At 37.0% G+C, this 24080-nt stretch overlaps 1 protein-coding gene across 5 annotated transcripts in view; it reads left to right on the top strand.

The window, feature by feature from the left end:
* Positions 1 to 4041: 4041 nt before the first annotated feature.
* Fam204a (family with sequence similarity 204 member A) overlaps positions 4042 to 24080 on the top strand; it is a 32406-nt gene continuing 12367 nt past the window's right edge. The window contains exons 1-7 of one of the 5 annotated variants that reach the window (XM_048791286.1): positions 4094 to 4200; positions 4489 to 4639; positions 9933 to 10174; positions 10684 to 10771; positions 10916 to 10946; positions 11115 to 11214; positions 21065 to 21154. In XM_048791286.1, coding sequence (XP_048647243.1) covers positions 9941 to 10174; positions 10684 to 10771; positions 10916 to 10946; positions 11115 to 11214; positions 21065 to 21154 — 543 coding nt within the window. In that variant the 5' untranslated portion in view covers positions 4094 to 4200; positions 4489 to 4639; positions 9933 to 9940. The other 4 variants (XM_015498311.2, XM_048791284.1, XM_048791287.1 and 1 more) reach the window with 4 other exon arrangements.

The raw sequence follows: 24080 nt of genomic DNA, 5'->3' as shown, positions 1-24080 counted from the left end.
TTAGTAGGATAGAGTATATCATTTATAAACACATTACATATCTCAGACTACAAACTTTTTGACAGACCAGTTCATATACTGTTTTGAATCCTTAAACCTTAGCACAGTGCTAAGCACTGGACATATAGTAAAGACCTCAAAGATATTGGCGGATCAATCTGGCAATCTATCAATATTCATCTGCTTCTTTATTTTTCACATGTCAGGAAAAGGGACACTAGTATTTACTATCGACCTTTATGCCATGCTCTGATTTGGTTTCTTTTCTTTTCTTTTTTGCCATGCTCTGTATTAAAGCTTACATGTGTTCCTTCATTTAGAGAGATTAAGCAGACAGTGGTGGGGGCGCGGGGGGGGGGGGTTGAAAAATAAAGGTATTAGGAAAAGGGAGACTAGCAAAGATTTCAATGTAGCAAACAGGAATGATTGAAAAGGATGGCTCTGATGGGATCTGATCCCTCCCTTGGTACTGAGGAAGGAGGGAAAAAAGACATTTTGCTTCATAACCGTTCTTTTCATGCGCTTCCACTGGATGTCCCATTCCATGTGGCAGTAATGGTGTTCTACTTTGATGGCACTGTACTGCCTCTTCTTACGAGGTCCCGTGGGGTGACCAGTAGTTTTCAAATCCAGTGAACTTCCCACCCTGGTTCTGCACGTCACTACATGTGACACATTAGGTTAAGTTCCTTAAACTCTTGATTTCCTTATCTGTGAAATGGATGCACAATAGCTACTTCATAGAATTACGTAAGATATTAGACTCATAAAACTTGGGATGTAGAAGCTCCCTCTTCTGTTTTCCCCCTCTCTCTACATACAACTCATTGGACCTGAAGAATTTGAAAATACTAGACATGGCCAATAATATAGATGTAATAAGGTACAATAATAATATATGCTTGGCAACATCCTATACCAAAATTTTCTTTCCTTAAATGTCAACTTTTGTCATAATGTTAGTTGTTCAGCATATTCCTGGAAGATTAACATTGTGTATGGATATTTCAGACTGTGAACCTAAAAAAATTACTCTAGATAAACTATCCTTCCTTTGTTGTGAAGAGCATCAATACAATTTCTGAAAGTCAGAGCTCCCTGGTTTCAATTCTTTTAGCCAAGTGACTAGACCATTTTTTACTTCAATGTTGAAAAAGAGGCATTTTGTATGGAAGGAAATTAATTATACTCTTTCTCAGTTTCAATAAGAAGCACATTTATTATATGTTCAATGAAACTGTATTCATTTTTTTCCAACTGAGAAATATTTTAAAGTATTTCATTATATTTGGAGAAATTTTTCATCAATCAGATTTAGCAGCCACCAAAAAGAATTCCACGATTGATTAATCTTTTACAACATGGGTGTGACTTATAATCTCTACACTGTGAAAAATTATTAAATATAAGGGAAAACTATTCATAGACTTTCATATTTCTTGGCAAAGAAAAACTGCTTTGTGTTTTTAAAGATATGGTGGATAATTTAAATGAAACTTACATGCTTCAAATTAGTGCCAGATGCAACACAATTCAAGCACAAATCACTAGCTGCATCAGGTATTTCACTATGATTTAGTAAAAGGCATTCAACAATTCTGTTTCATAGAAATCTCAAAAATACAAATATTTCATTCACAAAATGCATGGCTTGGCAGGTCTCCAGGGCAGGAATTTGCTGGAGAGAAGGTAAATTTATTGATCCAAATAAATCAAATGACCAACATTTCCCTTAGAAAACTGGCAAAAAAAATTCAGAAACTGAAAGTCTTACAACTCAAACCAGAAGAAAAAATCTAAGCTATTATTTACCTTTATAATAGGAACCCAATCATCTCACAATCAGATCCTTGAGAAATCTCAAATTATCACTGAGGAACTTAATATTTAGATACATATATTTGACTTTCCAAAACCTTTGATATGAAATTTGGTGTTCATAAATCTTTGGAGTACTTATTCCACCTATGTCCATTGCATAATTATAAAAACTAAATAATGAGCACTTGTTAATGGAAAAGATCTAGAAGTAATCCAGATAATTCTTCCACCTGCCAACATTACTACATTCCCATCCACGCCACAGTTTTTCTCCCTCTGCCCTTTCTATCCCGGTTCTGGTCACATCTCCCCATTGGCAATTGTTATGGGTTGGGTACCCTCAAAACTCTTATGTGGAAGTTTTAATCCACAATGTGGCTGTATTCGAAGATGGGACCCGGAAGTAATTAAGGTTAAATAAAGTCAATGAATGATCCCTGATCCTGTAGAATTAGTGTCCTTGTAAGTAGCAGGAAGAGACACCAGAGAGTTTCCCTGACCTGAGCTCATAAAGAGATCATATAAGCACAGAGATATGGCAGCTACCCACAAGCCAAAAAGAGAGGCTTCAGAATAAAATATATTTTTTTTCTGGTAAACCCTCCCAGCATCTAGTACCTGAGAAATAAATTTGTTATTTAAGTTACCCAGTCTGTAGTATTTTGTTATAGCGGCCCAAGCAGACTTGTAATTAAGAGGCTCAATGTGAACAGTTACAACAGCAGTTTCATATATATAATTTTTTAACTACTTAATATTTTAAAGAGTTTGGAATCAAAGAAGAACCCCATAGAGAAGATGGATACGTTTGTCCAGAAGAGTTTCATACAGATCATTAAGTTATTCAGCTTTGCTTGTACTCTAGAATCAGGGAATATGAGCATAACAATGGACCTTAGCCACAAAAACACACCAATACCCCATCTGACCTCCAAGATCTTCCAAAAGATAGACCAAGTTAAGGAGTAGTTTCTATAACTCCCAGATCGTTCTAAAAGTAATAGGCTTAACTGTCTCTTTATGCTAACTTGAGATATATTACTGAGTGCAATGCAAAATTTTTATGCATCTTTAGAATGCTTTTTTTTAAAGGCATTATTGTTAACTAACAACAAATAGCTAAGACTAAAAATTACTCTGGGACAAGTAATGTGTTTTTTTTATTTAAATTTGGACTAAAGTAGACTCCTTAATTTGAATAACTATATAGCTTCAACTGCAACATAACTTGAGTATAATTTTATATAAAGTCTCAGTGAATCACAACCTCTTGAGCTTCAATGTCTGCCAACCAATCAGACCATGTCCATTTATAAGGCAAATGCTCAGCTATAATCAATCAAGCTGTTTCTCTGCATCACCTCCACCTCCTTTTCTTCCTCCTTCTTAAAAAAAAAAAGAAAGAAAAGAAAAGAAAAGAAAGTCTATAATGACTACCCGTCCAGGGATGAAGCTCTCTTAACCTTTACTGGTTCAGGAGCTATTCCATTCATGAATCAATTATTTGCTCAAAGAAACTGCTAAATTTAATCTGTCTAAAGTTTTTCTTTTAACGGGTTGAAGGCTGTGTGTGTGTTTTATTATATAGCCATCACACAACACTAGAAAATAGGAAGGTATTCTTAATATTACCACAGAACACTATTTCGAAAAATAGAAGCATTTCTAGAAGCAGTCACATTGCTCTTTCTATTTTCGTCACAGTGCCTTTTTTCTCTTTTGCTTTTCCCTTGTTTCCTATGCTCCTCCAAGACCCTCTTCAGGGCCCTACACAGTGTTTTCCACCAAAAGGAGTTCCTAAACTTTTGGCCGCGGCGGCGCGGCGGGCGGGTGGCGCAGCTCGGCCCAGCCCCAGCTGGGGAGCGCCCCAAAGCAGGAGCTGGGCGGTTTTCCGCTAGCCATTGAGTGGCGTGGTGCCTGGAACACAGCACACATAGATAAAGAGGTGCAGAAAGCGAGGGGAAAGAAAAGGGAGGAAGGAAAGAGAGGGAAGGGGAAAGGATGGATGAAAGAAAACGTCCCAGAAGGCACAGAGCATCCGAGACCATTCTCTCTCCAGGAGCGAACTCAGTTTGGTGTCGAAGTCAGCACTTTCCTCACCCAGACCCATCGGCGTAAGGCAGGGAATGCGAGAGAACAAAGCCTTAAAGAACACTCGAGAGAAAGAAAAACGGTGAGAAAAAGGAGGGGGTGGGGAAGAGACGAGAGACGCCAATTGCCTCTTTCAGGCCAACGCAGAGGGAAGCCAAGCGAAGCCGTTGCCATGGCGATCTTGGAGCCAGAACGGCCGCAGCCCATTGGCTGAGGCGCAGGAGCCAATGAGAAGGCGCGATGTTGACGGGGTCTTAAGATGGACGCCGGGCAGCCGCTTCCTGACCGGTGAGTAGAGCTCATCGCTGGGCTGGTTCCTGGCTGGCTCGGGCTCTGCGGCGACGGGTCCGAGAGGGCCGCGGGAGGGCAGCGGAGGAGCCAGGCTCTGCGGCCCGACGGTTCCTTGCCCGGGGCACCTGAAACAGGCCCACGGGAGCCCTGGCGGGGTCATTGAGGCGCCTTCCTCAGCCTGGTAGTGCATTTCTCGGTCCCAGCCGGGCCAAAGTGAGAAGGGGTGAGGGGGCTTTCGGAGGAGGAGGCAGGCTCCTATTTACACTGCAGTGTCCCGGAAAACAGCGCCAGGTAGTGCGAACGCCGGCAGGCTGGACTTGGGCGCCGGAGCCCGCGGCGGTCAGTTCCATGCCCGGACGGGGTTCTGCCGGCTTGGGGACCTGGCCGTGACACCGCCGTCCGTGAGCCCGCGGAGCTCCGTGCTGTCTCCAACCCTGTAAGTATTTTCGCCGGCATCGCCTTAAAATGAGCCTCAATGTGACTGGTTCATTGATAATCTTTCCGTGCAAGGTCAAAGGTCTGGGGAAGTGTTTTCCAGGTCCCGACTAAACTCACACCCTCGTTAATTAACACACGCATACATGCAAAACCCTGTTAAGTAAATAGTTTATCTGGATAAGCGGATTGGCAACTTTAATCTGAACTCAGGCCTATGATTCAGTTGCACTTTCTGTAACTTTTTGAGAAAAGGGAACACATTTATTTTAGAAAAGTTTAAAATACTTGTACATTGAAGTCAATATTACCTGCGTACAAATATTTTAATTAGGCAACTAATTTTAAAACACAGTAACTGATTATTATGTAGTTATTTAACAAGATCTTCCGGATTAGTGGATGATGGTTCATGGCTATTTCACAAGTATGATTAAATTTAGGAAGGATTTAGATTTCTGTGATTATTTCCAATTGAATACAAAATATAGAACATAAGAGCTTTATTTGGTGAGAATGGAATTTAAATTCAGGATTATTAGACAGTAAACATTCGTTGAGCTGCTCAGCAGTTATGTCTTTTGGGTTTTGATTTTTAAGCAGCTGCCTGGTCTTTCAAGAAATATTAATTTGAATAATATTATTAACTTTTATATTAATTTTAATGATATATTTGAATTATTCTAATCTCTGTGACTTTCACTTATGTGGTTTAGTATAACATTTTATGTAGCTTTTTGTGTTTAAAAACTACAGAAAAATAATTCTTCCTAACCAAATTTTAGCAAGTCTGTATATACAATCATTCTTCACACCTACTCTCAAATCTTTGCCTCTGAGAATATTTTACACCATTCAACTCTGCTCTCTGAAAGTTTATAATTTAAGAGTTCATCATTTTGTAAAATAAGTGGATCTCAATGCATGAGGGAAGTCAGTTTCCTCATCTGTAAAAAGGGCCTGGGTAGTAATTCCTCCTGGAAGAGTTGTGAAGATTAATGGTAAACCAGCACCTGCCACATTGCTTGTATGCCTCTTTCTTTCTGTTCTGTTTTCTGTTTTAACTGGGGTTTCCTTTATTAGCAACCTGAGGTGCAAAGTCTCTCTGAAAGCTTGTAATCTTGGTGGCCAGTTGGCAGATAGAAATCTTATCTACTTGGTTTTAATCAGGATTGGATATGACTGGTTGAGAATGGAGTATTATACCAAGGAGTGAGGAGTGAGTGAGGTGGGCTCTGGGCATTTGTGCCACTTATAATATTAAGATCAGAGGAAAACATTTTAGAGCTGCAAGACATCTCAAAGATCATCTGACCAAACTTCATTTTAAGACTTAAAAATGGGGACCCAGACAAATACAGTGGCCTGCTCAGGACTAGAAATAATTTTCTGACTTTTAAGACCGTGTTTTTGCCCCTATAACCAGTAGTTCTCAATCTTTGCACAGTCTAGAACTTCTTCTTACTATGTTTTGATATCTCTGTGAGTTCTCTATTTCGAAAGATTATGTATATTAAACTATACCCATTCATTGTTTTTCTAATAAAATTCAGCTCAATAGCTATCAGTCAGCATTTCTGGTGAACATGGACTTTGTGATTCCTTACCTAAAGGTGACTGATATCTTGGGTTTTTTAAAATATTGAAAATAACTTAGTGACCCCTTTTACTGTCATGATAAAACTCAGATAAAAAAAACATAGAATGGGAACCACTAAATTCTGCCCGTTCTTGATACATTGTTTTCTGCCCAAGTGTAGTAAATAATATATATGGTTGGTTCTCAAGGGCAAAAGAAAACTCAGCTACTCAAACTAGAGCAATACAGAAATATTATCAGTTCATAGTAAATTGTGTCAGCAAGAATGAGATGTATTTGGCATAGTATACACAGAATGTTTTGTAGAATAATTGTAGATGGCATAAATCTTAACTCCAGATGTATGAAATGTTGAAGATGATATTCAAACCCATTGAGAAAAAGGAGATTCTGATTCTGTTACAGTTTCCTTGGGACCAAAATGATTAAATTTAAAATTATATGGGTTTTGGGCTGAAAACTAAAAGCTTATTAATGAATGCATTGGCTATTAGATGGACCTGGCTACAATGTACATGAAGAAAAAATTAAATTTCTACTTCTCTGGTACTCCACATCTCTTGAGAATGGCCAAGTGAATTTTCTCAGTTAAAGGGAAATTTGGAATGGTCTGCCTTAAAATAAAGAAATATACTTTGAAAGGCATGGGTAAGAGATACTTTAGTGAAGAGAGAGTCATCCTCCAGAACAGCCACAATGGGAATAATAGGAGGCCAGACATGGTGCCAGTTAGAAAATGCATGACTGACATTTGTGTTATGAATAGAAGATGGTGTTTTCAAACATGAGCCCACAGCAGAAGTTACTGAGCAGCCACTTCATATTGGCTGATTTACAGTTAGTTGAGCTGCATCTCACAGAAGCAATTCCCTATTACAGGCTTCATAGTGAGGGGCAGCAGTTTTCTGTGTTTATCAGAACATACTTGCTTTTTTTTTTTTATTTTAAAGTCACAGGAAAAGGGCATGCGATGTTAAAGAGTTTAAAGAACTATCTTAAAAACATACCTTTTTTGAATTTTGCCTTATTTTATGGATTTGCAGGTAGATTTGTACTTTTTAAAAAATATGCTTTAGTTGTCAATGGGTCTTTATTTCATTTATTTATATGTGGTGCTGAGAATCGAACCCAGTGCCTCACACACGCTAGGCAAGCGCTCTACCACTGAGCCAGACCTCAGCCCCAGATTTGCATTTTTTTAAAATTGATTTTCTTTAGGTACACTCAGATTATGTTAGGCAAATATCTAACATAATAAATAAATAACTGTGAAGACAGTTCTTAATGCCATATCAGAAGGACCTAGAGTCATAAAAAATGGATAGCTGTTTGAAAATCTGTTGAGGAAAAGCATGTATGCTCCTGCATACCTGCTACAACAGAGGTTTAGTGGGAGACCTTGCCACTGTTTCTTGGGGAGGCACATACCATTTAAGGTGCCAAGCTGAGTGACACTTGGCTGCTGATCAATAGAAACTTGCCATTTATATAGATATGTTGCTCCATGAGTTTAGGATTCTTGGCTTGTTTTGAATACTTATGTTTTCAAGGTCTGGAGGAGTACCTGGCAGAAGATGAGTATGCAAAAGATTCTGTGGACTAGAAAAGAAACAGTGCTTTCCTAACATAAGCTGTTAAGAAATCTAAATCTGAAATCTCCTACTCTTCTTAAATGGATAGCGAACCTACAGGTTTATTTTATGCCAGGGACAAAAAAGTTTGCTGGAGTTTATTATTGCTTTCCTCCCCTTGCTCCTCAGAGTAGTAGAAATATTTTTATTAATAATATAACAGCTGTTTTCCAATATTGTCATATTTTTGGATGATATCCTTTGTGCTATTAAAGTATCTCAAGAGTACTCAATCCCAGCCTTTAACATCTATAGGCCCTATTAATAGATGGATACAGGTCTTATGGGCCTGCTAAAACAACAACAACAACAACAAAGAATATAAATTCTGAATAGAAAATTTAAATTCAATGCTTTGGAAAGACCTATGCAAATGAGGAGCCTTGAAACTTAAGCTCTGTTGTCTTCCTGATAATTTGCCTCTTATTGCTCCATTCAAAAAAACCAGATGCCATATTTTTTAATTTAAAACTTTCCAATACTGTGTAAATCAGAAATAAACAATTTGCATTCATTGCTAAGTGAATGTACCACAAATATTAGAAACTTCAAAACTATCTTCTGAATCCTTCCATTTATAGAAATGATAAAAATGTAATACATAGCCGCAGAAATAATAATAGCAAAAGGAACTTACTATTTATTAAGCCTCAGAACCTCCTAAATACTATGTTGAGTGGCTTATCTCATTTAATCCTCAGAATAACTTATAAGCAGTATAATTATCCTTGTGTTACAGATAAAGAAACTCATGGTCAGAGATTGTAAATGATTTGCTTGTACCACTAGTGAGTGGTAGAATTAGGAGTCTAGTTGGAGCAGTTAGGTAATAGAGTCCTTCCTCTTAAAAAAACAGGAGTATTTTAGTGAAGATGTTTCAGAAAACCAGAAACTGAGGAGTCTGTACTAACCCCCCCCCCCCCCACACACACACACAAATAAGATCTGATTCTTTGGGTCCAAGAGGAGATGCTTTAAAGAAAATTATTGAGATTAATGCCAAATCCCCTGATGTCTTTTTGATTATCTTGCTAGGTTAATGACAATTGACAGAAAACTCAGCAAAACAGATTTCTGCCCTTCTATTTTATTTCTTTTGATTTATAGTAAATTATGAACAGTATAATCAGCTTCTCTATTTTAGACTTAATTTTGAGTGTACCGGTTTTGGCTCAGAACATACGTAAAAATAGTCTGTCATGGAAATGAATGATGAAAATGTACTCAATTATCATGATTTTAGCAAATGATTACAACTCTGATTTTTTTTAAGAAATGATGTTTATTAAACTTAGATAATGATTCTCTCTACCAATGGCGTATGTTCTCTCTACGAGTGATTCTCTCTACCAATTAGTAGACAACTAATGCTAAATATTATCCTGAACTTTAACTTTAGTTTTCCAAATATAGTATTGTTACTCAAAAAAGCTGCTATGTTTTGTTAAGCTGTTAGAATTATATTTCATTTATTGTCAGTTTAGCAAGTGCTTTAAAATGGAAAACTGTGGTATCCTTTTTCTATTATACCTTCTTCAAACTGCTTAATCATATTAAATTATCCTTTAAATTATTCTTTCCCTGCTCCTTAATCAGTAATTCCCCTAAAAGTTTTATGCATTCAAACATGGGTGAAACTTCCATCTTTCTTTTACTATAGTTGATCTATATAGTTTGGTATATAATACTTGAATTCTTAAATTTCTCGTAGAATATATGTCATTGGACTTTTCACATTCTTGAGCAATTATTTCTTTCCTGAATTTCATTTTTCAAGATAAAATTATCTATATATTAGCAAATCGAGGTCTTATTTCCTTTAAATGTATGCTGTAACAAACTAGTTTCAACTACTTTTAAAACTTTTCTTTTAACTTACCCAAGTGAAGGTTTTAGTTATTTTAATATGGAAGGTGCATTACATTTTAGATTTTAAAAAAGTTTAGGCCGACTGTTCTCCGACCATTGGTAGACTTCTTAGGCTTCAGGAGTGTCTTTTAAAATGATTTTATAATTGTTTCCATGGCTACTTTTTATTTCTAAATTTATTTTTTTTCTTCTAGAAGAAAAGATGTGGAGTGGACTGCTGCCTCCTGGCCTAAATGAAAGTGATGTTGAGTCAAATTCTGAAGATGAAGCCACACTGGAGAAGTCTGAACTCGACTTACAGGAAAATAAAGAGGATGGGACTAATAGAGACACAGAAATCTCAAGTTTCCCAGCAGATGGACCAAAAACAGAAACAGAGGCCAATATAGATGCATATGAAGAATGCCCTTCTGGAATTCCCTTAAATTTGTGGAATGTAGGTGTTTTCCTAATGTGCTCACCTGAAAGCCTGTGTGTGCACGAGTGTGTTCAGTGTCTCTGCCTGGTCAGTGTGAATGTTGTGATGAAGCAGATAGGGAAGGTGGGCTCTGAGTGCTTTTACTGTCCTTTGAGTAATCAGCCATTTAGGTGCTTTTCATTTTTACTTTGTTTTTCATAAAAAGAGGAAGGAATTAACTATTTTGCCTGATGTGGTATATGAGGAGTTTCTAACTTCATTTTAATCTATCTACGAGTTATCAAGCTTTTCAGTCTCAATTATTCAACAGTTTTTATCAAAACAAATGAACTTCAAAACTCAGGTTGTATCTTCAGGGAGTACAGTATCTCAAGAGCTCTGTTTTCATTGAGTTGGCATCTTTATAAATGCCAGAATATAAATATTTTTATTACTTAACACATTTAGATTTTTAAATGCATGTTTTTCTTCAAAATATATTTGTTTCTCAGTATCTTTTTTTTTTTCTTATTTTCACTTTCATATAGAAATTTCAAGAATTGCATAAAAAACATTCTGAACAGAAAATCTCAACCTCAAGATTCAGAGGGAAAAAGAGAAAACGCTCCAGAAAAGGTTTTTTTGTTTTGTTTTTTGATTTATGTTCACATTGTCCATAGTATCGGTACTAAATTGTGACTAATTAAATAATTTTTTGAAAACATGATTTTGAAATAATACCAAATACTTAAGTATTAATGCTTTGTAAATTCTTTTCAGATAAATTGAAGAATGAAAAAGAATCTCATAGGTAAGTAGGATTTAAAATAATTATTCTAGGCAGTATTTGTAGAACTTGTCCAAATAGCTCAACTACTAATCTGTGATCTTGATGAAACATAAAATCTAGTAATTGTAGTAACCAATTAAAAAATAGAAAAAATAAAAATGATTAAAAGGACTTTTTGTCTTTTTGTAGTGAACAGCCTTTAAATGAAACCCAATGGAAGGAGCTTACTCAGTACTTTGGAGCCAATGATAGATTTGAACCCCCTGTTAAAAAGAAAAAAGTTGAAAAGGTAAGATCTTTTATTATCTTATGTTAGCTACCAGGATATATTTTTTATTAATCTGTCTAAGGTACTTGTCCATTAGTTCATCCAGTTAAAAAGTGAATGTGCCAGATGAATGGACAAAGAAAATGTGGTATATATACACAGTGGAATATTACTCAGCATTGAAAGAGAATAAAATAATGGCATTTTCAGGTAAATGGATGGAGTTGGAGAACATAATGCTAAGTGAATTAAGCCAATCCCCCCCAAAAAACAAATATCCAATGTTTTCTTTGATATAAGGATGATGATTCATAATGGGGATTGCAGGGGTAGCATGGGAGGAATAGACGAACTTTAGATAGGGCAGGGTGGGGAAGGGAGGGTGAATGGGGATGGGAAAGATGGTGGAATAAGATAGACATAATTACCCTAAGTACATGTATGAAGACACAAATGGTGTGACTTTACTTTGTGTACAACCAGAGACATGAAAAGTTGTGCTCTATATGTACAATATGAATTGAATTACATTCTGCTGTCATAATATAACAGATTAGAATAAATTTTAAAAATGTGTACCTATTTTGTACCAAAAAGACATACATAAACAAGTAGATATAATTATAAAATCATTTTTTAATAAGTGTTAAGAAGGAAAAGAACAGACTATAGTAACAAATATTAAAACAGAGGCCTCACTTTAGCTTTAGAGGTGAGGGAAAGTCCTTTTTTGTGTATTTTTTTGAGGGGAGCGGTACCAGGGATTGAACTCAGGGGCACTCCACTACTGAGCCACATCCCCGGCCCTATTTTTCGTATTTTATTTAGAGACAGGGTCTCACTGAGTTGCTTACTGCCTCACTTTCTGATGAGACTGGCTTTGAACTCAAGGTCCTCCTGCCTCAGCCTCCCAAGCCACTGGGATTATAATCATGCTCCACTGTGCCTGATGGAAAAGCCTTTCTTAGAAGATGCTATTTCAGCAAGACCTGAAGAGTCTGAAAAGATCAAAGAGTGATCATGCAGAGGCAATAATGTGGGTAAAGATCTAGGGAAGGGTCATCAGAGACTGTTAAGTAACTGTAAGAACACCAGCCTGGCTGAAGTGTCATCAGCATGGAGAACAGTGGCCTAAGATAAGATTATAGAGACTGATGGACAGGGATCAAACTGGGTAGGACCTCAGAGAGCATGTCATGAAATGGGTTTTATTTATAGTGCAGTTGAGCCTCCTTAAAGGGTTTTAAGTCAAAAGTGTGATGTGATCTAATTTTAGTTTAAAAAGATTGCCCCAACTCTTATTGGAGAATCAATTATGAGGCAACAGAAGTAGACGAGAACAGAATAGTTCAGAAATTTCTAGGCATGAGGTGATGGTGAATTGAACAAGAATGGTGCTGCTGAGGATGGAGAAAAGTGGGTGGGTATAGTATCTGAGGCATAGTATAGAAGTAGAATTGACAGTGTTTGCCTCTGCATTTCTCGTAAGGTGCTGAAGAATAAGGAGGAAGAGGAAACCATTCAAGGTTTTGCCTTATGCAGCGGTGTGCACAATAATGCTAGTTATGAAGACGAGAAAGTTTGGAGGGGAAAAGATTTATAGTGGAGCCTATTCAGAATTCAGTTTGGAGCATGGATATTAACTGGGAAACAGGAATAGAGTAGGTGACTAAAAAAATGAGATAGAACGCTTGGAGAAGAGCCTGAGATTGAAGTACACATTTTGAGTTGTCAGTCTATAGAACTTAGTAAAGGCTTGAATGAAAGTAACTCACATATTCACCTAGGGGGATGTTGGCAGGCTCTAGGAATATGAAAATCAAGTACTGAATGATAGGGAGCTAGTAGTTGAAGCCCAAGTGCAATGTCTCCTGTATATAGTGTAGATAGATGCCTCTTACATGAATCATTGCTGTGTAGGCTACTGTGTGTACTTGGAAACCTTTGCCATTTTGATCAGTTGGTATTTCTTGTGAAAAATCCTCTGGTTTAAATCCATCATTGGGTGGTTTTGTGTCATTGAGAGCACATATATCAAGCAATTGTCAGAACAGAATTTTACATGTGAATTTTTTATTTCAACTTTGTAAAGAATTTTTTATTATCCAAAAATAGTCCCTAGAACACTGGGTAATTGAAACTAAGATTACTTTTTGTTACTGAGCAGTCTTCTTTAACCATGATGCAAAAATGCTAAAATTTCTGGCAAAGAAAGATCACTAGTAGTTTTAAAAGTAAAACTCAGGTTTCATGACCCATTCTTAGTTCCCTGGGTTCACTCTAGAACTGATGGTGACTGTTTGCCAGTGTCATTGCCATGCCTCTGACCCTTGAAATTCTGGAGGACTTGGAGAAGGGGCTATGTAAAGAGGGATGCTCTTGATTGTACCAGATCTATTTTAAAGTGTAAGGGAGGAGAATGGTATTGAGCACTTTGGTCTAAATGCCATCTCTGGCAGATTTGGAGTCCCAGCTGATGATTGGATTGTTCATTAAGAAATAAATGGTTAAATATTGGTTCTACCAGGCATTTTTTTTGAAGTTTTACTGATGAATGATGTGATTTGCAATTGAAAGTGTTTGTTATGTTTCCTTACAATTATTGATTAGGTTATCTAAATTGTTTTAGTGGAATTAAAGCCGCAAAATGAACTTTTTAGGCATTCTTAAAAAATAGAAATTTAGAGATATTTTCTAGAATTTATCTTAGAAATTACATATGAGATTGTACTATCTTAATCCTGGTTAGGTATACTAGCTCTTATTCATCGTCTAGAATTTGTAATTTATGTGAAGTTACTTTAGTATAGGATTCTAAAATTCTTTGTACAAAAATCTTTTAAATAATTCAGTTTCAGGGACTGGTGTTCTATTTCACATTATGCATTAGCTATGTTCTAGAAGAAAATTATAAGTCAAACACCATTTTAAAAATGAGATCTTCTGTTTAAGGGAAATTGCTGTAAATCCTGTTGTAATTACCCGTTGATCTATTTTATAAATCTGGGTTTTCTTAATGCAGACATTCCTCTGTGTGGCAGCTGGCTAAGAAAGTTATGACAGTTTTCTAAACAAGGAAACTGATGCTGGCCAGGATTTTGCCAGCACTTCATATTCTACAAATAAATGCAAACATAAAAGGGAAGGAAGGATTTAGTGAAGCCAAATTATTTCATGTTCTCTTGGGAGTTTCAGTGTAATTGCATGCCAGTAAGTCCATGCTCGTTCTTTGATTTGGGATTGTGGTTTTATGTGTCACCCCCTTTGCTGTGGTGCTGAAGTCTCTGCTGTGAATCCAACAGAGTAAATAAACTTTAGAGAATGTCCACATTGGAAGCACCAAGATAAAAGCTATGAGTAAATGTAAGTTCAGGAGATAGTAGTTGCTGCTCATGAAATCTCTTGAGGATCATGAAAACCTGATGTAACATGGATGGACCAGCATGGATTTTCAGTCCATTATTTTATTTCTCTGGAGCAGAGGCTGATCTGTCACCGTATCTCAGAGAGTCTTTTAATTTTATATTCACTCAGCCCTCAGTAACGGTAAAGCAAAACAAATTTCTTAATCTTGCATCTATCCCACAGTGTTTTGTTTTTGGAATATTGCCAAGCTGATACTGTTGCTCAGCCTAGAATGTGTGTCTACAGCACTGCTGTCACCTGCTTGCCGGACAATACAAGGAGGCTTGCATTTTTTAAATGCAATCTTCCTAATATCCAAAGCTGTTTCAAAATATTCTTTGTATTAAACACAACTATAATTGTGTTTCAGACTTGCTAATAATTATGTAATTGTAACATAATTATTTTCAATCTATGTGGGAATTTCTATAGAATAATTTCACTCATCAATTTCATTAAAAATGTCTCAAGTATTCTAGTTGAATCAATTTGATCAGCCAGCAGTCATTATTGAAGTAGTTTTCTATGTGTCTATGGATACTCTTTTAATAATTTTTATAGTAATTGTACAGTGTCTGATGGTTTTTTAAAGGTGTTCGTGAGCAGAAACTGCTATTGTGTAGTAGAGCTTTTTCACACTTTTCCATCCCAGCTCTTATGTGGAACTGCAGTGCATAGATCATATAAAAGCTTGGGTTGCCTCTATTGGGCAGGAGGGAGCAGGAAGGGTGTGGGAGTGTTGTGGTGGTACCAGGAAACTCCCCTGGTATCAATTACAAAGCATTCTCTCTTGATCCCTGTGTGATCCCTGTGGGGTAGGTAGGCAGGGCCAGTGTTATTCTCCTAATATAGATGAAGAAACTGAAGCACAATATAATTTGCCTACAAAACAAACAAAGCAGAAACTTCTTAGTGAAATGAGTTTAAAACCAAGTCATTTGGTCCCAAATCTAGATTTTTCTGAAATAACAGCTGAATTTAGTTTTTGCTTTTCTTGATTCAACTGATTTAAGTGAATATAATTTAGATATAAAGACAATAAAATCATAAGTATCATTTGTAATTATATGATATATGTTTATATATAAAGGTTGTTCCCCCCCTTGTTTATGGAGAAATTACCTCATTGTTTCTAGATATTTGAGTCCAGTCATAATAAAGCATGAAATTCATTTGTTATCATGCTTCAGAAATTAAATGTAGTATCAAAATAAATATCTAGTAAAAAAAAATTCATAGAAATATATTGCGATACAGTTTGACTTAACAACCTTTAATCATACAATAAAAGATATTCTGCAAATGCATATTTGGGCATTTTGGTACCCATAAATTTCTTGTGTGCGTAGCCATACCTTCTTGGCATCTGCAGCAAAACTTTATTAATTAGAGGTTGGTTATTGCCTCATGGGAACCTGTTAGGTATTGCCCTTAGATGAATTTTCCATCTGTGGCCAAATTGCCATTCCTAAGTTGATCTGTCTGTGTTGATATATATCTTGATCTGAATTTTCATTCTTGCCAAAAGGCAAGGTTAGAAACCCACCAAGCATCACCATTACCAGCAGTGCTCTACTTCTTGTCTGATCTCTGGTGTGGAAGATGCCCTGAACAAGTTAAATAATATAGGTTCCTCTTAGGTCCAGTTTAAGACTTTTTAAAAAAGCTTTAATGCTGAAATCTTATTTCATGGGACTATTTACTGACTCAAAATTGAATTCTTGGGTCTCTGATTGGATGTGAGTGCTTGAAGAACTATGACTAGGTCTATGGTCATAGAAAGAAAAGCCCTCTCTTTGCATTGTGGTATCTGGATATTTAGATATAGGAGCAACTTAATGAATGAATAGTGATCATTTATATTCTGAAAATGTGGCTAGATTTTTGGGGGGGTGGTTACTGGGGATTAAACTCAGGGGCACTCCACCACTGAGCTACATCCCCAGCTTGTTTTCTCTTTTATTTAGAGACAGGGTCTCTAAATAAAATTGAGTTGCTTAGTGCCTCGATTTTGCTGAGGCTGGCTTTGGACTCACAATCCTCCTGTCTTAACCTCCCGAGCCAAAGAGATTTCAGGCGTGGCTAGATATTTTACATGTATCTTCTTTGATTCTGACCATAACCTTTCAGAGAGAGTGGTTTTATTATAGCTCACACAGGTTAGAAACTCACCCAGGATTGCTCAGTTCATAGGTGGAGGAGCTGATATCTGAGCCCAGGTCTCACCTCCTGACCTGTGCTCTTTGTAAACTACTGTGAACTTAGAGTCTTAAGAAGATATTTTACAGGTGAATGTATTTTTTATTAATATAAACATTTTGAATGTATTTGGAATGTTGCTGTATTATTACACAAACAGAAAACTTGGGCGTCCACGTGGAACTAGAAATTTTTTAAGGAGTAATTATATTTTGCTTTAATAAATTAATCAGACAAAAGGAAAGGAAGAAACAGTTTTATCTAGCAAAACTTGGTTGAAATTAAGAAAAATCAAAAACAAAAACTTAAAGGAACTAAAAGGAACAAGCAAGGCAGGTTTAAGAATGGATTCCTAACCAGGTTGCTGAGGTGAAAGATTGGAGCAAACCTGGGTTTGTTGATTGATTGGGTGAATTTTGAGTTGAGGTGTCAGATTACCTAGAATTTGTGATGTAAGGATGATTGAATTTGATATTGATGTTTTGTTTCATCTATCTAAGTGGCATTTGAGGAGATAATTAATATTCTGCCAGGAAGGAGAAGCTGTCAACATTTTTTAAATGACTTTATTTCCATTCTAAGTTAAATAATAAATATGAAGTTCTAGATGCAGGTAAACTAAACTCCTGGAGCCCAAGATGGGCATATTTCACATGTCCTCAGGGAATATATATTTTAATAGCTAGATAGATTTTTGTATAAACAAATGTTATTACATGTGACCCCCCCACACCTTATTTTAATCATAGGGGCATTATTACTTGAGTATTACTATTGCAAAATTCTCTTGGGGCCGTCTCAAAGCAGTGGCCATCTCAAAGCATGTCCCCAGCATGGGTGGGTCCTGCAGTATGGATGCAAAGTTTTGATTACTTCACTGTGAATATTCTGTCAGTGAGTGAGTGCCTCTTACATGGGAGGAACTGGCTGGATTTGGGGACACACCAAGCCAGTGACACACAGAGTTTGTCCTTACTGAGCATAGAGCCCAAGAAAGGAAGACAGCATGTGAGATGAGTACGTGCTGAAGGGAGGAGGTGCATCCGCAGCAGAGTGATGAGCCGGCTGGCGGGGTACAGGGACAGGATTGAAGACTCAGAAGTTATGTAGGGCCATAGAAAAGGTAACATTTGATGTAAGATTGAAAGAATGTTCAAAGGGAAGCACATCAGAGGCATGAGAACATTGATCAAATGGTAAATGTGGCCATAGATTAGGAAGCATAGCATTACCAAAGATGGGCTGAGAAAACTTAAGTCATCCAGACAAAGTTGTGTTAGTTGTGAAGTTCATTTGCATTCTGACACAAGTTCCTTAGCTTTGCTTGGACTGAAACAGTTCATGGATTGACACTATTCACAGACCACAAGTGGACCACAACGTAGACCACAGTTGGAGTGGCACTGCCCTCGGCTTCTGAGGTGAGCAGGGTTAGAGCTTCCTGAAAAAGAAGGATTCTGAAAAAGTGAGTCCAGGGTGTCTGGGTCATGGAAGAGTTCTGCAGAAGTACCAGAAGGGAAATATTTGGAGATTAGACAAGAGTGGGAAGAGGGCATGAGAGCCATGTGGCCTTTTTAGGGTCAAAGATTATGAAGGGCCATTGATGAAGGTCTCTGACTCCTGTTTGGAGCAAGTGAGAAAGCCTGTTGGCTCCCAGTCCTTTGGAAGGGTTTGTGAGAAAGGACAGGCTTCACTCTGTGATAGACATTGGTGATGACCTCACTGGGCTGTTTCTCCAGACTTTTTAAACAAATTATGTTGTTTTTTAAGTCTCATTTCAACAAGGCTGCATAGGAACAAATTTTCTCTTGGTTGACTGGAATAATCAAGCAGTATACTGATGGAAGAGATGTTCTTAGGACTTCTGTTGTTACATAAAGAGGGAGAAGTCTATATGGTAATATTAACTGAATATGTGCTTGTTTAAGGATACAGTAGGGAAATCATCGTTAGAATAAGATTTTCTTACAAGAAGCATGTGTTAGACCATTTGGGGGGTACTAATTAGTTCTACACATGACAGTAGAACACATTTTGATACATCTTACGTAAATGGAGTCTAACTTCTTATTTCTGGTTGTACATGATATAGAGTTACACAGGTCATGTAATCATATATGCACATTTTTAAGGAGTAATTATATTTTATATATTAATAATGTCTGATTCATTCTACTATCATTCTTATCCCATATCCCCTCCCCTTCTTTCACTCCCCTCTGTCTAATCCAAAGTATGTCTATTCTCCCCTATACCCCCAACCCCTTAATGTGAATTAGCAATGACATATCAAAGAAAACATTGGACCTTTGGTTCTTTGAGATTGGCTTATTTCGCTTAGCATGAAATTCTCCAGTTCCATACATTTACTGGTAAATGCCATAATTTCGTTCTTATGTAAGGCTGAGTAATATTCTAGTGTGTGTTTGTGTGTGTGTGTGTGTGTGTGTGTATCATAATTTCTTTATCCATTCATCTGTTGAAGGGCACCTAGGTTGGTTCCATAGTTTAGCTATTGTGAATTGAGCTGCTATAAACATGGATGTGGCTGTGTCACTGTAGTATGTTGACTTTAAGTCCTTTGAGTATATACCAAGGATTGGGGTAGCTGGGTCAAATGATAGCTTGGTCCATTCCAAGTTTTCTGAGGAATCTTTATACTGCTTTCCAGAGTGGTTACACCAACTTGTAGTCCCACCAGCTATGTATGAGTGTACCTTTTCCCCCACATTCTCACCAACATTTATTTTTGCTTGTATTCTTGACAGTTGCCATTCTGACTGGAGTGAGATGGAATCTCACTCTCCAGATGGATTTGCATTTCTCTAATTGCTAGAGATGTTGAACATTTTTTTCATGTATTTGATGATCAATTGTATTTCTTCTTCTGTGAAATACAACTTAGTTCCTTACCCATTTATTGATTGGGTTATTTGTTTTTTTGATGTTGGTTTTTGAGTTCTTTATATGTCCTGGAGATTAATGCTCTATCTGAGGAGTGTGTGGTAAAGATTTTCTCCTATTCTGTAGGCTCTCTCTTCACGCTACTAATTGTTTCCTTTGCAGTGAGGAAGCTTTTTAGTTTGATTCCATTCCATTTATTGATTCTTGATGTTACTTTTTGCACTTTAGAAGTCAGTTCCTAAGCCAACGTGGTGCATATTTGGGCCTACTTTTTCTTCTATTAGGTGCAAGGTCTCTGTTCTAATGCGTAAGTCCTTGATCCATTTTAAGTTGATTCCTGTGCAGGGTGAAAGAGAGGGGTTTGATTTCATTTTGCTACATATGGGTTTTCAGTTTCCCCAGCACCACTTGTTGAAGAGGCTAACTTTTCTCCAATGTATGATTTTGGCACCTTTGTCTAGTATGAGATATTGTATTTATGTGGGTGTTTGACACTGTGTCTTCTGTTCTGTACCATTGGTCTACATATCTGTTTTCGTGCCAGTTCCACACTATTTTTATTACTGTGGCTCTGTAGTATAATTTAAGGTGTTAGACCATTTCTTTTTAAAAAATTATTTTTTTTAGTAATTATTTTCACAACTCAGAACTCATTTTTGTCAAGACATCTTTCCATAAATGTATGCTGAGTCCTACCTAGTCAGGTAATCCCATGAAAATTATAATTACAAATTTTTGTAGCATCTTTAGTAAATTAAGACATTGCCATAAGCAAATAAAATGTGATTAACTCCCATATTTAATATTCAACTTAAATCTTCTTTGTCAAATATGATGAAGGGCTGTTGAGTGAAAATCTTGAGCTAGAAGTGTAGGCCTTGCAGGGTCTGAATAAACCTTTTATTCATATAACTTAAGTTTGGCTAAATTAAGGAGTCCGGAGCTCTGTTTCTTCATCTTTAAAAAAGGGTAGCATTATTCGATGGAGTTGTTACAAAGTTTAATGAGCTTTCTTCTCAGTACTAAACCCAGAGTCTACCACATAATAAGCTCTTCATAATTTTTAACTGTTATTACTATTAATAATGTTGTTTTAAGGGAAAGTATAGTTTTTGGAGTCACAAGAATCCGATTTGAATCTCCTTTTTATTGTTAGTTAAGAATTATATAATCTTGGATAAGTCATGTAATGTTTCTTAGACTTTCCAATCATGAATAGAATAGTAACAACTACCGTATGTTATTGTGAGAGTTAAGTGGTCTGCATGTCTGATACATTTGGTGTAGTCCTGTTACATAATGTTGGCTATCAAATGCACTCTTTTCATTTGTATTCTTAATTTTAGATTTCTTTCTTTTCTAGTCAGGTCTTGAAAAGAGGATAGACCAGGCTGTGGAGGAATGGGATGTTGAGAAGGCTGAAGAACTCAGCAACCAGCTTGCTACTCGAGAGGTGAGTCAGACTGATTACAAATTGCACATCAGTGTTTTCTAAAATGAATCTACATTCTTTTTGCAATTTTTAATAAGCTCAGTATTAACTGAAACTTATGCTGGAAATAATCCATAAATTGATATCTAAACCTACATTTACTTACTTAGAGAGTTTTTCCCCAGGTATGATTAAAAGACTAGCTTTCTTTTTCCACTTGTGTCTTTAAGTTTAAACTCTTCCTGAGGGCATCCATACTTCTAAAGTCACACCCCTCAACCTTTTCTTAAACCTTGCTCTATAGCCTTTTTACTGCTTACTCTGCACAGCCCCCTTAGCCCTATAGAAATGTCTACTTTTTCCCCCTGTAGTCTATAGTATAAAAGAACAAGTACTTTGAATATTCTTTTTCCAACTACAGAAGGCAACAAGAAAATTCTGACTCCTACTCCCTGGAGATAAGGGGATTCCTCCCACTGAAAATTAACTTCATATATAGACTAAAGAGCTCATGGAGGCATGCATTTTGTTTGTTTGTTTTTGTTTTTTTCTTTCTAGAAAAGAAATCTCTACCCTAGTTTTTATTTTTAGTGCCTGGAACCTTACTCATTCTTAGCCTAACTGCTCCTGTGCTTAGGCATTATTGGGCATTATTGGGCCATCTGTGTGAACTGCTGGCCAGGTTCAGATTCTAGCTCACTTGCAGGTGATATTTGCTTCTAAACTGAGACTCTAGGGATAAACTTACTATTTCGGTGTACTGTTCTTTGGAAATACTATTGTTCTCTTCATCAGAAGACAAAAAAATCTGCCATTAATAGTCATTATGATTTTTGTGTTTTCTCCTCATAATTTTGGCTGAATCTTGTGAATTTTATATTTTCATGTAGGTAAAACAGTTCAGGGGCTGGGGATGTGGCTCAAGTGGTAGCACACTTGCCTGGCATGCGTGCGGCCCGGGTTCGATCCTCATGCACCACATACAAACAAAGATGTTGTGTCCGCCGATACTTGAAAAATAAATATTAAAAAATTAAAAAAAAAAAAGTTCAAAAGAGAGCCTTAGAGATTCCAAAAATATGTTTTTCTTTAATCCCTTTAAAATTATTTGTTACTTAAATACTTCCATTGTGTAGTTTGTGTGCATATATGTATGTGTTAATGTCTGATATCATGGAAATTATAAAGCTGTGGACTTCATTTAGGGACACTGACAAGAAGTAGCATAAATCATAGGTACGTGGCTTTTCAAAAACTAAGCTGACATTTTTGAAAAGTATTTTTATTGCAGCAAAACATACATAAATTTACCTTGGCATTAAATACATCTACTCTGTTGTGCAGCCCATCACCATTGTCCATCTCCAGAGCTCTCTTCATCTTGCAGAACTGAAACTCTGAACCCATTAAACAGTGGCTCCCTGTTCTCCCCTTCATACAGCCCTGGACACCCCTCTCTCTCTCTGAATGGGACTCTCACTCATAGGTACCTCTTACAAGTGGAATCATGCTTGTCCTTGTGATGTAACATCTTCAGAATCTATCCATATCCCAGTATTTGTCAGAATTTCCTTCCTTTTTCAGACTTATCAATACTCTGCAGGTATTTGTTAGATTCTGGGTGTTATGTTTTGTTTGTGCATTCAGCTGAATGATGTTGCTGTGAACATAAGTGTACTAATATCTGTTTGAATACTGTTCTTCTTCAGTATGGGTAAGATAGGGAACCTCGTCCCTACCTGGAAAACTGTGCCTAAGATATCCTTTTAAAAATTCCACTCAACAAACATAGCATCTTTTATTTGTTAGCAAGTAAACTATTTGGCACTTGGAACTTATATTTCCATAGAAGTGCTGTTAGAAACAGTGGCTTAGTTTCTTGGTCAGCTTGAGAGTGTAGATAACTCATGAGATAGCCAGGTTACACCAGTGATATATCTGATCTCCAAATTTTGTAGTGCTGACCATGAAATCATTAGGGAATGGTGGGGAGGGGCAATGCTTGTGTGGCTGGAAGAGACTCCAGTGGGTAGATATTGTTCGTGGCTCTGACAATGGGCAGTATAGTAAGGCATCCTATTGGGATAGGGAGGAGTGGCTCAAGATCTGAGGGGGCTTTCAGGGACTGGAAAGCACAGGCAGAATATTCAGTCACTTAACTATTTCACAGTTAAGTAGGGATTTATGGAAGCTGGTGGCAGTGTCCTTTGAATCAGGAACAAAACCCATCAGAGAATCAGAGAACTGGTACTTAAATACATCACCGATGATGACATGTTTCATGTTGGGCTATATGTTGAGCAAATTTCTCTTGAATCCCTTTAAAAATTCCAGAAATGTGTTACTGGTTGCTCTCTGATGCTGGTTGGTCTTTGAGTCAGCTAGATAGTTCCAATAAAGCATAATACAGGCATGTGGAAAAAAACAAGCAGGGCTATAGAGTATGGCTGCACTACTGCAGCTGTGAGTATTGTGGGTTTCTGTCTCTTCTCTGGTCTGTTCAAGAGCATAGGACTCAGCCAACTGGTCTCCCATCCTCATTCTTTGTCCAGCCTTCCTTTTCTAAGACCCAAGAGTTGCATATTATCTAATCTCTTCCAAATACCATGGCAACTGTGACAGCAGAGTGCCCAGGCCAGTCAGTGGCCTTAGATTTTCGCCTTGGTAAAGGAAGAAAGGAAAAGGATAAAGTCAAGCCTACGCTACAGCATTAAAATAAGAGCTCCATGTGACCCACTGATGGCTGTCCATTCCTTGTGGTCTCTTTCTGTTTAACAGTGGCACCCCCACTGTAGGTTGGGTTCCTTTTAGTAGAGTTAGTAATGCTAAAACTTTGAGTTGAACATGTTTTACTTAATTTTTCTTTAAAGAGAGAGAGAGAAGAGAGAATTTTTTAATATTTATTTTTCAGTTTTCTGTGGACACAACATCTTTATTATTTTTTTTT

The sequence above is a fragment of the Marmota marmota genome, unplaced genomic scaffold (assembly GCF_001458135.2).
Source record: "Marmota marmota marmota unplaced genomic scaffold, marMar, whole genome shotgun sequence".
In the NCBI taxonomy this organism is placed as follows: Eukaryota; Metazoa; Chordata; class Mammalia; order Rodentia; family Sciuridae; genus Marmota; species Marmota marmota.
This window is presented reverse-complemented; position numbering and strand designations above follow the sequence as displayed.